At 38.2% G+C, this 16329-nt stretch overlaps 1 protein-coding gene across 7 annotated transcripts in view; it reads left to right on the forward strand.

Moving 5' to 3' along the window:
• The window catches only part of TPP2 (tripeptidyl peptidase 2), an 81876-nt gene extending 69449 nt beyond the window's left edge, over window positions 1–12427 (forward strand). For 2 of the 7 annotated variants that reach the window (XM_054528669.2, XM_054528670.2), the window contains 4 exons: window positions 1055–1180; window positions 7537–7744; window positions 9557–9676; window positions 11487–12427. In XM_054528669.2, the coding sequence (XP_054384644.1) occupies window positions 1055–1180; window positions 7537–7744; window positions 9557–9676; window positions 11487–11576 (544 nt within the window). In that variant the 3' untranslated portion in view covers window positions 11577–12427. Of the gene's footprint in view, window positions 1–88; window positions 470–1054; window positions 1181–7536; window positions 7747–9556; window positions 9677–11486 lie in introns of those variants that run through there. The other 5 variants (XM_009248763.4, NM_001372242.1, XR_002917261.3 and 2 more) reach the window with 5 other exon arrangements.
• The last annotated feature ends 3902 nt before the right edge of the window (window positions 12428–16329 follow it).

Below are 16329 nucleotides of genomic sequence, written 5' to 3' on the forward strand. Positions count from 1 at the left end.
TAAACTAATACAATATTAGTTTTGTTTTCTTATTGGTCTTTTTTTATCACTGTTTTTAATCTCATTTTTTTTTTTTTTCTTTTTTTAGTTTCTACTCTTTGGAGATTACTAGACACTGACTATCATGACTATTGGAAATAAGCTGGGATAAAACTAGAAAGAAGCCATAAAACTTTGTAAAAATGCTAAGAGTGGAGCTGCTTTAAGTTTTTAGCAACACTGGGTCAACTTGTTTATCCTTGTAATTAAAGAATTTCTATTTCTCTCCAGGCCTTTGCTTTGGCCTGACTGAAATAGACTCTGACCAGGTTGTGTTTGGACAGAAGACAATATTCAGAGTTGAAATATTATACAAGATGCTATCAGGAAATACTAAACATTTCGTACAGATGTCATCTATGGGCAAGTAGCAGCCAACTTAAGCATTAATTTCTCATTTCCATGCAAAATTGCTTTCTCTTAAATCACTAACATCAAAAATTGTAAAATGCCATTTTCTAATCTTAAAAATGATATTAACTTTTTGTTAATATCATGTTTTAGTTAGATTTAAACTGCACTTATTTAGGCATTAAAATACTGATTCCAATTAAGTTGCTTCCTAAAATGTAGCTATTATCTTGATGGATGCCTAACTAGATTTGATTTCAAGGTCTTTATTGAGCAGATACTTCATGTAAGGCATCAATGACAAGGACTTAAAAAATGAGCAAGATAGTCTCTACTCTTAGGAAACTTATCATCTAATATAGAAGATGAAATTGCCAGATAGGAAATTATTAAGAGATAATGAAATACAAGTATTTTAAAATAAATATTTAAAATTGTAAAAGCCTGTAGAAAGAAAAGCTGACTTTCTCCTGAGTGGAAAAAGCCTCATGTACTAAAAAGGTATTCAATCTCAGCCAGTCAATACAAAACCTAAGGAGGGGAAAGGAATACTCCAGATATGTAGAATTTAGATTACGTGATCAGAGGATGCTAAAATAGAAAGGGATCTTACAGCTAATTTAACCCAGGTCTGACAAATGCAGATTACCTATGTCACCCCCAGGTTGCCTTCTGATTTCTGCATCATTCCAGCCCTTCTCTGGGCAGCCAGGATCCATCAGGCAGCATTTGCCGAGTCTGCCCTGCAGACTCTGGCCGAGCGACGGATGAAAGGAGTGCTCAGACACAGGTACCCAGTGAAAGAGTGGGCTAGGGGACTGCCAGCACTAAGGGCCGAAGAGAGTTAGCAGTCCCCCTGAGCCAGCGATGCTCACATTTATTTAGTAGAAATTTAATGACAAAGGCTTGGAGCAAACACAGTTTGTGGGTAATAAACATTGTCGACCCCCAAGTAGAGAGCAGTCCTGCACGCGAATGATCAAAGGTTGGTTTTTGGAGACAGGAGTAAACAAATTTATCTAGATAAGTTCCTTTACATCCTTGTTATCTGCCTTTTGCTCCCTGGCTCCAGTTAAGAGAATTTGGCTGCCTTCAGCCAAATCCTCTTTCAAAGCTTTTGCAAAACCTCCCAGCCTTCCAAGAGGGTTTGCATCTTTCCCTCTAACTTTTACCCACCACCCTGACCGATCTCCTACATCTCCCCGTTTTCTGGTTTTTTTTGCATCAGGTTTTATTGATTGAAGAGTACAGATGTGTGCAGCAACCGGTTTGTCTGGCGTAGTGGTTACTGCTTGTATTCCGGCTTTGCATCCTAGAATTACTAAATAACATAAGACAAAATGAGTATAATCAGTAACATTCTTTTCCAATCAAGGAGTGACATGTAGTGCTTCTTGGCACCTCAGTCCAATGTGTGCTGTTACTAAGGAACCCCACTGAGGGTGTGTTAACCCCTTCCAGCCAAGCAGTTACATTATTAGAGGCTGGGAAGGTGGTGTCTGCCCAGGTAACAGGGCAGAAGAAAGGCAAATCTAAATGATGAGCCCAATAGAGTGTAGCAGGTATGGGTTGCAGGCAGAGTGAGAGAATAAGAAGGGTTAATACCCTACAAGAGTTGCAGTGTACAATAGAAAGCATAGCAAGGAACAAATTATCTGGAGTGAATGGTGTCTATGTCCAGAGCAGGATTCGCTCAGCCTCCTGAGTTTTCTTCTTCAGCATCTCCCAGGTGATGTCCGGGGCATGTGTCGTCTGAAGAAGCCGCATCATCCAGGGCTATAGGTCCCACAGGGTCATTTTTTTCATTTCTGGTACCGGGTTGGGTCCTAGCCTTGCTATGGTATGGTTTGATGCCTCATGCTGGAATCCAAAGAGGACCTGAAGGGGTGTGAACACAAGCATGTCTTCTTCCCAGTGTTAACAATTCATTTGAACCACACCATACATTAGTTTATATCTTTCCATAAAGCTGCAGGGTTTATGTCTTGAGAGGTTTTAGCAAAGTGCTCTTCTATAGCTGATTGAAATTTATCGTTTAGATTTTAAAAAGTAAGGGTAAATAAGGCTTGTGCCAGTAGTGTTGCAGGGTCCTTACTCATATTCCCTTTTTTGTTGTTGTTTTCTGAGCATATTTTTAAGGGCGGATTGGACACATTCTACTGTGGCCTGTCCTTGGAGGTTGTGAGGGATGCCTGTGGAATGTTGGATGTTCCACATGTGACAAAATTGCTGAAATTTTGAGCTGGCATAAGCTGGACCATTATCAGTTTTAATTTTTGTGGTCCACTCCATAAATGCAAAAGTTAAAAGAAGATGTTTAATAACATATTGAGCAGACTTTCCAGGAAGAGCATGTATGCTAATTAGGTGAGAATTGGTATCAACAGATGCATGTAGATATCCTAGTTTTCCAAATTTAGGGACGTGTGTAACATCTGTTTGCCATAACTGATTAGGTTCTAGTTCTCTAGGGTTAACACCTGTTGAAGGAGGGGACATGCCTGTGAGCTGGCAATTTGGACATTGCAGGATAATTTGTTTAGTCTTTGGGTAAGCTGAAATTGTTTAGATAAATTTCTCCAATTTTGGTGGAAACATTGGTGCGAATGGGTGGCTTGGTCAAGCAGTGATGTCATAACCTGCAGGTCAGCTTGATCATTGCCATAAGCTAGGGGGCCAGGCAGTGAGCTGTGGGCCCAAATGTGTGTAATAAAGATAGGATGTGTACATTGATCCACCGATTGCTGAAATCGAAGAAAAACTGCACACAGGGTGGGCTCGAGAGTGGACTTACTAAGGGCTGTTTCAAGGTTCTGCAATAAATAAACAGAGTAAGCAGAGTCACTAACCATATTGATTGGCTGAGCAGAAAAGGTCTCCAGGGCCAGTATTAAGGCTCCAACCTCAGCTCTCTTGAATGTTAGTAAATCCAGAACAAGTGAGGGAATTGTGCAGTCTCCACCAAATAGCCACTTTTCCATTTTTACCAGAGCCTTCAATAAAAAGCATTAAAGCCTTAGGTATTGTGGGGGTGGGGGGGTGAACCACTTTTGTAGGCATAACTACAGGAGTACTAGATAAGAACTGAAGTAGTTTATCAGCAGGAAGGGCATGCTCTATATGGCCTGTGTAATCAGAGAGTGCTATTTGCAGGTCTAGAGATAAGGGCAAGACTGCTTTGAATTGCTTTTTACTTAAAGGACTTCCGATGACATCAAGGTCATAACCTAGCAACTGATTGCATCATCTGCGGCCTGAATAGATGATTTTACTAACTAGCTGGATATAGGGAGATAGAGTTTTAGTTCTGGTATGTGAGCAAAAAACTCATTTTAGGAAGCATAGCCCTGGGGACATCTGTCCTGTTAATCCTGTTGGGGAATGCTTAGTAGGATAAACAGACAATTGAACTGAATATTGAATATCGTGGGTCTGTGCCATCCAGTTGCCTCTCAAAAATAACATGCTCTATTTCCTCAATTTCCCTTTTTGCTGCAGGAGTTAAATAACCTGGGAAAGCCTAGGGCTGTATTGCCCTTTAGGATAGAAACAGGTTTTGTAATGTATCAGTTATGCCCAAGGTAGGGTGAAGCCAGTTAATATCTCCTAGTAATTTTTGATAATCATTTAAGATGTGTAAGTTGCTAGTATTTAACTTTTTAAGGTCTTACTGACAGGTAAGTTAGAATGTGTCCAAGATATTTCCAAGGAGAAGACAATTGTACTTTTTCAGGTGCTATGATTAAATCTCTTAACTGTGTATTCTTTACGACAGAGGCATATAGACTTACAAGTCCTGGCTCCGTTGGAGCTGCTAGTAAAATATCATCCATAAAATGAATAATCTTGCAATTAGGAAAGTCTTTTCTAATGGGGAGCAAAGCCTGATTTACATGATACTGACACAGTATTCCTTGAGGAAGTACTTTCCAATGAAATTGGCGAGCTGGCCTTTATTGGTAACTGGTATTTTAAACACAAATTTTTCTCTGTCCTGTTCTGCAAGGGGAATAGTATAAAAGCAGCCTTTTAAGTCAATAAGACTATAGGTCAAACTATAGGAATCGCCGCTGGGGAAGGGAGGCCCTGTTGAAGGGGCCTCATAGGTTGCAAATTAGCATTGATAGCCCATAAGTCATGCAAAAGTCTCCATTTGCCAGACTTTTTGGGATTGACGAAAATGGGCAAATTCCAAGGGCTGTTTGACAGTTGTATATGGCTGGCTTTTAATTGTTCCTCAGCTAATTCATGGGCTCTTTGTAATTTCTCTCCCTTTAAAGGTCACTGTTCTACCCAAATAAGATTTTGAGAGAGCCTCATCAGGGGTAGGGGAGGAATAACAGTGGCCATTATTAGAAAGAGATCTGCAGAGTGACCTCAACCCTCTTGTAAATGGGCTAGCGGCTCCGTTTTCTTTAATGCTTTTCCTTATCTCTTTATAAGCGTTAAAAGTAACGGGTTCATACACCTGATTGTGTTGTCAATTTTGCGTTACCAGGCAGGCCAAGAGCTCCCTTTCTAATGCTGCTTGCCTAAGACAGGGTCCCTTAGCTGTAGCATATTCCTTGTCTTTTCTCCAATTTATTGGAGGACGGGGCTCAGGCAAAACCTCCGTTTCCTCTTTGTTATTTTTGCCTGGTAACAGCGGGGCTGAGGGAGGAGGAGGAGGAACCATGGGTTATGGGAAACAACAGTTTGCATTAGGTCCCTTAATTGAGCTTGCGAAACGGAGTCTCCACTAGCTTTAAGCAGCTGTTTCAATACTTTTATATACTGTTGCTGTTGAGCTGATAACTGTTGTCCCACGATGAAACCCTAGCCTGAACAATTCCCTCGAACTTGGAAATCCCAAGTGGGCACCAGTGACTTACTGACTGCGCAGTCTCTTCACCTTCGTTTTCGAGGGTTCCATTGTGATCCGTTGCAGCGTTCCTCTCATGGGGCACCACCTGCCAAGTCTGTCCCTCAGACTCTGGCCGAGCGACGGATGAAAGGAAAGGAGTACTCAGACACAGGTATCCAGTGAAAGAGCGGGCTAGGGACTGCCGTCACTAGGGGCCGAAGAGAGTTAGCAGTCCCCTAAGCCGGTGATGCTTGCATTTATTTAGTACAGATTTAATGACAAAAGCTTGGAGCAAACACAATTTGTGGGTAACAAACATTGTCGACCCCCCAAGTAGAAAGCAATCCTGCTTGTGAATGATCAAAAGTTGGGTTTTGGGGACAGGAGTAAACCAATTTATCCAGATAACTTTCTTTACATTCCATTGTTATCTGCCGTTTGCTCTCGGGCTCCAGATAAGAGAATTTGACTGCCTTCAGCCAAATCCTCTTTCGAAGCTTTTGCAAAACCTCACGGCCTTCAAAGAAGGTTTGCGTCTTTCCCTCTAACTTTTACCCACCACCCTGACCAATCTCCTACAAGTATCAGCCTGGGTGTGGAAACCTGCCTTGTCAACCCATTGCTGTTCCAAGCCCCTTTCTCCTTCACAAAATCAGGATAGTAGTTGTGCCCGACACCTTGGGTTGTTGGAAGGCATAAGCAAAGGACTGCTGAGAAGACATTTAAGGATGGCACCTGGCATCTAAGAGGAGGGGGAAGGAAGGTAGATCAGGCAATGGCAAGCCATGCAGATCCCCCACAGCTTGGAAGTCCCAAAAGTCTACTCGTAAATCCTTTTCTTCTTAATTCCAGTGTAAACAAGCAGTAGCCAGAAACATCTCTACAAAAAGGCAGTAAAGTTGGTTCTTCAAGCTTTGAAGCACTGTGCTGAGAAGCACTGAGAGATCTTTTAGGCATAGTTTCATTTACATTGCAAATGTATTGGGGTTGGTAATTGCCCTCTTTGATGAACTCTGCCAGTGTGAAGGAATTTCTCAGCAGCTCTACTACCCACATTGCCTCCCTGCTCACTTTCAAGGTACAGGATCAAATGGGCTTTGAACCTCTGAGAATACCCCAGTCTCGGGCAGTGTTTCAGCAGCAGCATTTTCCATGGTACTTAGCGTTCATGTTCCCTGACATGCGGCCTCTTAGATTAACAGGACTCCTTGGTGCGCAGGATTAATGTGGGTGAGCCCTTGAGCCTTCAAGTTGTTGGGTTGATGGCTGTCTTTCCTACTGCGGATCCTTATTGATGGTACAGTCCCGGCAGGTTTCACATGCTACACATTTCACTCTGAGTCTTTCAGAGTCACTCTTAGCTGTTAGTTTGTTCCACAGCTAAGTGCCTCAATCATCATCATTTTCTCAATACTTTTAGTCCTCATTGTTTTCACGTGTATCTGACATAAGTTAGACAGAATGCCTCAAGTAAGCACACATTCTGGAGACTAACACTTTTCCCTGGAGTATAGGTGGTGGTTGTATTTCATTCAGGAATGATTTATTGCATTTCCATTCTGTGCCTGGCATTGTCCTAGGCACTTGGAATGCATTGAAGAAAACAAAGATGTCTGCCCTGGATCAAGGCAATGTGCCTTAGTGATTAAGAGCACAGATTACAGATTTCTACTGCTAAGCTTAGAATCCTGGTTCTGCCACTTCCTAACTGGAGGACCTTGAACAAATTGCATAGTCTCTTTGGGCCACAGTTTCTTCCTTTGCAACATGGCAGTAATTAATAGTCTCTTACTCAGAATTGTTTTGAATGTGAATGAATTAACATGTTAAAATGCTGAGACAGTTGCTGGCACATTCAGAGTAAAGCATTACATTTATTTGTCCTAGTCATGAACTGAAAGTTTTAAGACATAACCTCTGGGTATACACATAGACAAATGTGTAATGATTACTATTTATAAGAAAACTGAAAACTCAAAAGTCATTTACCTGATTAAGAGTTATATAGCTAAAAAAATTTGGAATAGTGATTAACCTTTCAACTCTGTTGCTCCTGGCATTCTGTTTCAACAAGGTGCAGCTACCCTAACTCTTTTAATCTATATGTGTAATATAGTAGCTCATTTGATGTTTATTAATAAGGCATCTTCTTTGATGTACAATACAATTGTATGTACTTGGATATACAGTATTTCTGCATTATAAATCTTAAGCAAAAGAATACATGAATTTAAGTTCAGATGAGAATTTACTTTTAAAGACATTTTACTGATATCTGAAATATTTTTTAATTTGCTTTACAGTGACATGGACAAACAAAAATCCACCCTCGTAGATGCCCTTTGTAGGAAAGGTTGTGCCCTGGCAGACCATCTTCTTCACACCCAGGCTCAAGATGGAGCCATTTCCACTGATGCAGAAGGGAAGGAGGAGGAAGGAGAAAGTCCTTTGGATTCTCTGGCAGAAACGTTTTGGGAAACTACTAAATGGACTGATCTCTTTGACAATAAGGTAACCTTTCTGCTTCTTGTTTCAGCAAAGTTCTTGGGGTTACCTCACAGACCTCTCTTGTGCCCCATTGCTGGTTAAAAGAGGAAGAAGATAAATGGAAAGAGGCTACACTGGGCTCTGAATATGACATGTTTAGCCTAGTACTTCATGTTTGTCTCACCTTTTTTTTAAAAAACATTATTTTATGGGCCTGCAAACTGGCTGTTAAACCATGATAATTTTAAAAACAGTTTGAGAATATATGTAGTAGGCTTTTAGTTAAACCAGTTACGTATGTAGCTAAATTAAGAAAGTCTTCTAGAAAATGCCTTCAGACCCCCGCCTTCTCTAGTTATATGCTAATTTGTTGGTGGTAGGAGATTGGGGGCAGGTTGAGGGGGCATACTGGTTAGTTTAGATGTTACTTATTTTCCTCAAAACTCTTGAACTTCTAAGTAATTATCATCTTGATTTGTAGCTAATCAGTTTTAAAACCCAATTCGGAAAAGCATCGTTGATGAACTTTTTTGCATTTTGGTTACAAAAACATTTTAAATCTCTTTTAGCTGTCTACTACAATTCTTGCAATAGCATTTATACAAGTTATTAATCTTCTTTTCCTGTGGAAATAAAGAAAATAAAGTAAATGGAGTCAGTAGGATTCCCCTCGGTTATCACAGACCATCATTTTGTTTTAGTAGACAGGTGCTTGTTCTCAGAATTAACTGGTAATTTGCAGTAAAGGACCCTGGAAGTGGGAAGAAAATTCTTATATGCTTCAGATTTTTCCAACACAGTACAGTGGTGCATTTAAAGAAGGTACTCAGTTATATTTGGGAAACTGAAGGAGCCAGTATTGCAGCAGAGGTCAGGAATTTGAATCTGAAATTAGAGCCCTTGAGTTTGGCTCCTGCCTCTACCACTTTTATGTATGACCTTAGGCAACTTACTAAATTTTGATACCTTAGTTTCTTATCTACACGACCTGCCTTAGGCTCTGATGAATGAGTATTAAGTACATGCAAAGTCTCCAGCAATATTTGCTGTTATTGCAAACAATTATTGAAGGCCTGTGTGCCAGACACTACTTACTACTGGAAACATAAAGATGAATAAGAACCTGGTTTCTGTCTTTGAGGAATGTAACAGAGATTGACAAACACTTGATGAACATCATAATAAAATTGTTATAGATCATTCTATTTTTGAAATACTACTACTATATTAGGGGCTATGCATTCTATTACCTGTTTACTGTGTTTACTGTGTTTATGGCAACAATTGTTAAATACTTTAGTTGCCTTTACAATACAGATCAGTGTCATAGGATTTTCTTTGAGTACATTCTCCACATTCCAAAGTAGAGACCACAAATATATATAAATGATTACAAGTATATTTGACAGATGCAATACTTACAGGTAAAAACTTGTACCGAAGAAACCATGTTTATATAATCTAATACTTGTTTTTTTACTTCTATCCTCATTTGCAATTTTGGCATTTTTTATTTCTATCCTGATTTGCATCTTTGTAATTATTTATGTTAGCTCTGGTTTCTTATGCATGAAGAGGTATTTTTAAGTGGATTTCCACGGCTAATAATTTCTCATGTTAGTTTTCTTCCCAAAAAAACAAATGATTCATTCTGTGGAATACTCAGCTCTTTTGAAGACACCAATTTTCTTTTTGAAAGTTTTTAAAAATGTACTCGATGTACCATATTCATTTCAAAAGCTACACTTCTGTTAAAGCCTTAATTTTATTGTTAAAGCTAATGCCTTAAAATGTAAATTATTTTATAAACAAGCTTTATCATGTTTTACATTGTAGGTTTTGACATTTGCATATAAACATGCATTAGTAAATAAAATGTATGGGAGAGGCCTTAAATTTGCAACTAAACTTGTGGAAGAAAAACCAACAAAAGAAAACTGGAAAAATTGTATTCAAGTAAGTGATATTTAAAATGTCACTGTTAAGCATCACTTTGATACTGCATAGTGACAAGATAACTAGAAAGGATTAGGACTGTGATACAGCAATACTGGTTTTATTGTGACCAGTTATTACACTAATTAGCGTAATATGAACTATAGAATAAATATATGAGAGACAGTCAATAACCTATTTAAATTTTAAAAACACTTTCACTGCTATCCAAAAAACTGATACTAGCCTCAAATGTTTTCAACAAGGGCAAATGCATTTTGAATTTTGTAACAGTAGAAGCCAGTTTTCCTTTATGAAGGAAACAATTCCTTTTAAAGACACGTTGCTTCAACTCTAAAATCGTTCAACTTCTGGAGTTTATATTTGATTTTATTCTTCATTTGAGATGGTAGGCATTTTTAAAATTATCTTACCATATACAATATTATGTGCAGAGAAATTCTATAGTTGAGCTTTCTGCACAAGTTAGTTGTCAAGTAAAAAAATTTAGCTGAATTCTACAGAAGTTACTTTAGTCTGACCTCATCTTTGAACATGCATAATTGGTTTATGCCTAAAGGATACGTGAAGGCAGGGGAGTTTGGTGGTGCCAGATTCAGCTAAAGGGCAAGTCCAGGTTAATTATACTTTATATGTAACGTACCCTTTGGATGTAAAACTGATCAGTAGGTTCCTCTGAAAATGTTTGATAATTAGAGTAAGCTATATTCATATTTACTCTTAGAGCTTTTTGTTTACCTTCACCAGTCAGTCCAAATTGTAAGACATTTTAAATTAGCTCCTCCAGATCTTTGGCTAGATTAAGAGAACTCTTTCTGGAGCCAGGTGTTGATATGTCTGATGTGGTTCTCATCATGTGGAATCTGATCTGTGAGCACTTAGGTTTGTAAAGCCAGTGATCCCTGCCGATATTCACATCAGGGAGTGTTTCTTAACTTGTCTGCCCTCCACTCTGCCCCGCCCTGCTGCCTGTTCTCCACACAGCAGCTGGAAAAGATACCTTTTGACACCTGCTGTTGAATCTCCATCACATTTGGAATAAAATCCAAACTCTCCCCAGTGGTCCATAAGGCCCCTGCCTACCTCTCCAGACTTATTTCATATCACACTTGCCCATACAAACTCTGCTTCTGCCACACCAGCGTCTCTGCTTAGCACAAACAGCCACACCTTTTCCTACCAAAGGACCTTAGCACTAACTACTCCGGCTGGATGGAATGTCTTTCCCAGATTTTCACACAGATTTCTTGTCATTCAAACTCAACTTAAGTATCACCTCCATGGAGATCCTTTCTTAACCATCTAGCTCCCCAGTTAGTTTATGTTGTGTCAAATATTATTTCTATTGTATACCTGGTAAATATCTTATTACTTGTTTATTCATTTATTAATTTACTTATTATTTGTTTCTCCTGAAAGTGGAAGGTGAATTTGTTTAGTGCTGTTTTCCCAGTGTTTGACATGATAGTTACTCAGAAAAAATGAATGAAAGGAACTTAGGTTGGTAGGAAGGAAAGGAACAAGTAAGTTGGAAGGAAGAAGGGAGGAACACAGGTTAATAGGAAAGAGGGAAAAGGACAGTTGGTAGGGATAATGATGAGAAGAATAGGTTGGTTGGTAGGAAAGTTGGTTGATAGTAAGAAAAGTTGGTTGGTGGGAAGGAGGATCAATGGGTGGATGACGGTTGGTGGAAGGAAGGTTCTATATGCTACTACCTTACTGTTACTATTTAATACAGAATTTATTCTAAATACTGAGCTTAAAAATCTGTCACTTCCTTTATAATAATTATTATTGTATTTTGTTGTAGCTGATGAAGTTACTTGGATGGACCCATTGTGCATCTTTTACTGAAAACTGGCTCCCCATCATGTATCCTCCCGATTATTGCGTATTCTAAAATAGGAAACAAGACTTTAAATTTTAAAAAAGGAAGTTTTATAGTAAATGGATATAAAAACAAATTTGTGGCATTTTTAGTCTAATGCATGTTTTCATCCACTATCCAATACTGATTATTAAAATGACATGTATTTATCAGAGAATTCACTGACGTGTGGCTTAATACATGTAAATCTAGACCTCTGACATCATGGTGTTTTCTTAATGCCTCAGATTGCTGGCACGGGGATGTGCCCTGCCTGCCAGCACCTAGGACTTCGAGTTGGGTTGCAGCTTATGACATGCATGATAGGTTTTGGAAGGTAACTTTTAACTGCAAACCTGTAAAGTTCTATTTTTTATTTTATAAATGAACAGGGTTTTAACATGCTCAACTTTAATTTTTTTCAATTGTATGAAGGCCTTAAAAAAGCTACATTAAGCGTAGCTAAAATTATTTATTGGACTAAAAACTAACAGAACTTCATTTCCAGAATCTTTTTTTTTTTTTTTTTTTGGCAAATGTTTACATTCAATTAAGGGGAAAAAATAGAACCAGCACAAATGAGTGGCAATTGCTGGAGCATAACTGCTTCAGTAAATCTTCATCTTGGGGTAATTACAGGCAAGTCATTTTCACATCCTCTTGAAGTTCAGAGCATCAGAATGAACTCTATGAATACATGTGTAAGTGCCAGACAGCTGAATCTTTATCAGGTATTGTAAAGATACACATATGTTTATTAAAATTGAAATAATGTAAAACACGTGAATAAATTTGCAAAACCAAGATCACAGTACACCATATGCACTCTGGTACCTTAATTTTTTTTTTATAAATAATAAAAGTGAATATTGAAGCTTCTTAAAGTTGGTCTTAATTTTTCATAAATAAAATTTGGGGTTATAACAGAAATAATACATTAAATACATAGACAAAAACAGTTAAACATAAGGTAATCTATTTTACAGTGTTTCTTATAGGCTTAAAATTATTTGAATATATTTCCAGTTCTTGTATGATTAACTTTTGTGCACGTCTAACTTTTTATTATTTTTATCTTTGGCTACTACACATGCATCTCTCGTCATTCCTCCACCAAGTAAACAGACAAAAGTAGTATTGAAAAGTTACGATCCCTTATCTAATGGCAAATTGTGTGTATGTATGATTTTTTTTATCATGTTCTCTTAAGATTTACTGCTGCTTAACATTACTACCAGTAATCCTTAGTCACTCCCAACTGTTTTTGCTGTATCTCATGAAGTGTTAGAGCCTTTATCAGAAACATAAATACATGTATAAGCATATTGGTCACAACTTCTGGGCTATCTAGGGTCTAAAGTCTATCCATGAAAGCTGCCTGCATGTTGTCTCTCACACATTCATGGACTTTCACCTGCACACACATACAGGTCCCCATTTGTATAGGTTTAGTCCAGTAAGAGAATGGAGAAGCTCAGTAAAGGTAGGATGACTTCCCAAGGTTATACTGCTGATCAACTGTTGGAAATTAATTACAGACCTTGCTTTACAACCCAGGTTTTGCTACTTCAGGTAAGTACTACCTACAGCAGGAATCAGTAACGTTTGGCCCTCTAACCCAAACTGGACTGCTGCCTGTTTTTGTAAATAAAGTTTTATTGGAACAGAGCCATGCCTATTCATTTGTGACTCCTGTAACTGGAGGCAGTTATATAAAGCTGCCATGTTAGCTCCTGTTTCCTTTCTGGTTCATTCTGCATTTCTGTGGTGACAAGTGGACCCAAGTAAGCTCTAGAAGATGTCCTCAGTAAAATCATTACTGTTTCTATGTGATTACATTAAAAATAATACAAACAGTAGGATGGTACTTCAAAAAGTCAAGCAGTTTTCCTGTTTCTGGTCACAGTAGCCAATGTTTGTGCACACCCACTGAAAACAATTGAAAAAACTAGGTGAAAATAACTTTTTAAAGAACCATTAGAGACAGTACAGGGTATGTGCCCAATACTGGTTCTGTGGCCCCTTTCCAATAATAAGAGGCAGTTCTCAATTGTTACTGGGAGGAGTTTTGCCATCTCATGGGATTTCTTTCCTTCCTCATGTTAGCCTGCTTTCTGGGAGAACTTCTCTTTACCTCAGAAGAGCCTTACCTGTTTCTCTTCTTAGGCACCACAAATCTCAAACCCTTTCTCCCTCCACCCCCAGCTCTAATGAAATGTGCAGGGACTGGATGACTGGAAGCCCCAGCCTGGGTCTCTGCAGTCTAATCCTGGCTCAAGTACTGACAAGCCAAATCACTTGACCCCCATGAATCTCCTTAAGAAAATCATGGTGTTGAATCGGTGTGTCTATTCCAACTAAAACATTATTTCATTTGAATTAACTGAGTCTTTGCCTCCACTGTGTTTCCTTCTCTGTCCTTCCAACAACCCAGCATTCAGAATACATGTGTCTTTGTCTTTCCCTTTAGGATCTAAGTCAGAGAAGCCTTCATAGGGAAATAGATAAGAGGGATCCTTGCTATCTCCCCTAAAGAAGAAGGGGAGGAAACCTTGAATGGAGAGAATTTTTTGAGGAATAAAAAAGTGAGAAACTGAATTTCATGAGTCTGAGTCTGAACATAGCAAACCAAGGGGTGAAAAATTTATCGGTAGTCATGGGTGGTAAACTGAAAAAGGGAAGCTGACTAAGTAAAATCCCGGAAACCAGAAGAGGAAGATGTAAGTGACGCTCTAACATGAAGGGTTTTTGGGCATCCCAATCAGCAGAATTTCTACCTGCCTCCTGATGCCCTGAGAGAGCCAGGTCAGGATGTGATGGTGCAGTACCTACCAGCACTTTGCTGCAGAATGCCTCTGCACTCAGTTCTGCAAATGTACTGTTTTAGTTTCATTTAAAACCCCTGCTTTTGTGAAAGGATTTCAAACATCAGGCAAGTTTGTAACGAATTCAAGCTGAGTTCTGTGGCGGGACAAACATGTATAACTACAGTTCCAGTGTCAGTACCCGCTGTCAGGTTTTCACTGTGCAGCTAGGGCTGCCTGCATACCCAGTCATGTAAACCAAATTCACTCTAGAATCGGCCAGGTCTTACCAAAATGCAAATAGAATACAAAGCAACTGAAAATATATTTTGTAATTTCATTTTATGTGTGATTTTAAAAGTTAAGCTACCTCAAAATTCATCTGTCTACAGTAATTTATTTTCACTAATAAGTGTAACTTGCCTGGAATTTGGCAGATCTAAGCTGGGCTTGGGCTAGGTGGTTTCAAGCCTGAGTCATTAAGATGTGAAATTTACAGAAACAACAGAGGATTGAGGAACAAGTTAAAGGACACTATAATGATGCAGTCTGCATAATGCAGTAGTATGAAATTCTACAAAAAACCAAGATGAAAGGAGGATCAGATTTAAGAGACATACTAATTAATCAAATTTGGATCTGATTGGGTTCTGATTGAAACTAAAAATAAATGTCATGACACGAGACAATTGGAAATTTGAACACTACATATTTTAATGTATAATGTTATTTAATATAAAATTATATTTTAGATGTGATAGTATTGTGGTTACGTATCTTGTACAGATACAAGCTGAATTTACAAAAGGAATGATTTGTCTGATTTGATTCAAATTAATATGGGAGCAGAGAAAGGAATGGTTTAGATTAACCACGGTTTTCCGTGAGTTGAAATATACTTATTTAGCAGAATATTGAGCTATAGTTGCCATATAATAAACTGCACATATTTAAAATGTACAGTTAGTCTACTTTCATCTATTTAAAATTTTCTGTAATAGTGTAAAGAAAAAGATAATTCAGCCATTCTAAAAGGACACTTCATTTAGAAAATAAGCATATGATCATATTCCTTTGCCCTGGAAATGTGAAAAGTTTTTAAGAAGACATTTAAAGGAACAAGTTTCATTGCTGTAATTTTCTTAATAGATTCCTCTACATAGTATATTTGAAAGATAGAGGATTTGAAAGAAAATGTGCATAACATTTGGGACAAACCATGGGTTTTTTAACAGCTTTATTGAAGTGTAATGAACATACGATAAAGTTTAACCATTTCAAGTGTGCAGTCTAATGTCTGGAATGCAGCCATCAGCACAATCTGGGTTTTTAGCACTTCCCAATCATCTGGAAGAACTCCCTCAAGCTCATTTGTAGCCAGTCTCCATTCCCATCCCTAGCCTCAGACAGCCAGTGAACTGCTTTCTAATCCTATAGTTTTTGTAGAAATTTCATATACATGGAATCACAATATATAATTTTTTGTGTCTTCTTTCGCCTAGTGTAATGTTCTTGAGTTTCAGCCACTTTGGGTGTATCTGTTCATTCCCTGTTGCTGCTGTGTATACTGTGTTGTGTGATGTACCACATTTTGTTCATTCACCAGTTGATGGATGTTTAGATTGTTCATATTTGAGGCTATTAGGAATAATGCTGCTGTGCTACTGTAAACGTTTGTTTACAAGTCTTTGTATGGGCATATCTTTTCAAGTAATGTGTAGATATCTAGGAATGAAATTGCTGAGACATGGTATATTTCTTTTTACATTGTAAGAAACTAGCAGACCATTTTCAAAATGTACCATTTGACATTCCTACTAGCAATGTGTGAGACTTGCAAGCTTTGCACATCCTCAACAACACTTGATGATATCACCTTTTTAACTGGCCATTCTGCTGGTTGTGTTACAGTATCTTATTTTAATTTGCATTTCTCCAGTAAATAATGAACTTACTAGACATTTGTATATCTTCTTTGATAA

The sequence above is a fragment of the Pongo abelii genome, chromosome 14, assembly GCF_028885655.2.
Source record: "Pongo abelii isolate AG06213 chromosome 14, NHGRI_mPonAbe1-v2.0_pri, whole genome shotgun sequence".
NCBI classification, from domain to species: Eukaryota; Metazoa; Chordata; class Mammalia; order Primates; family Hominidae; genus Pongo; species Pongo abelii.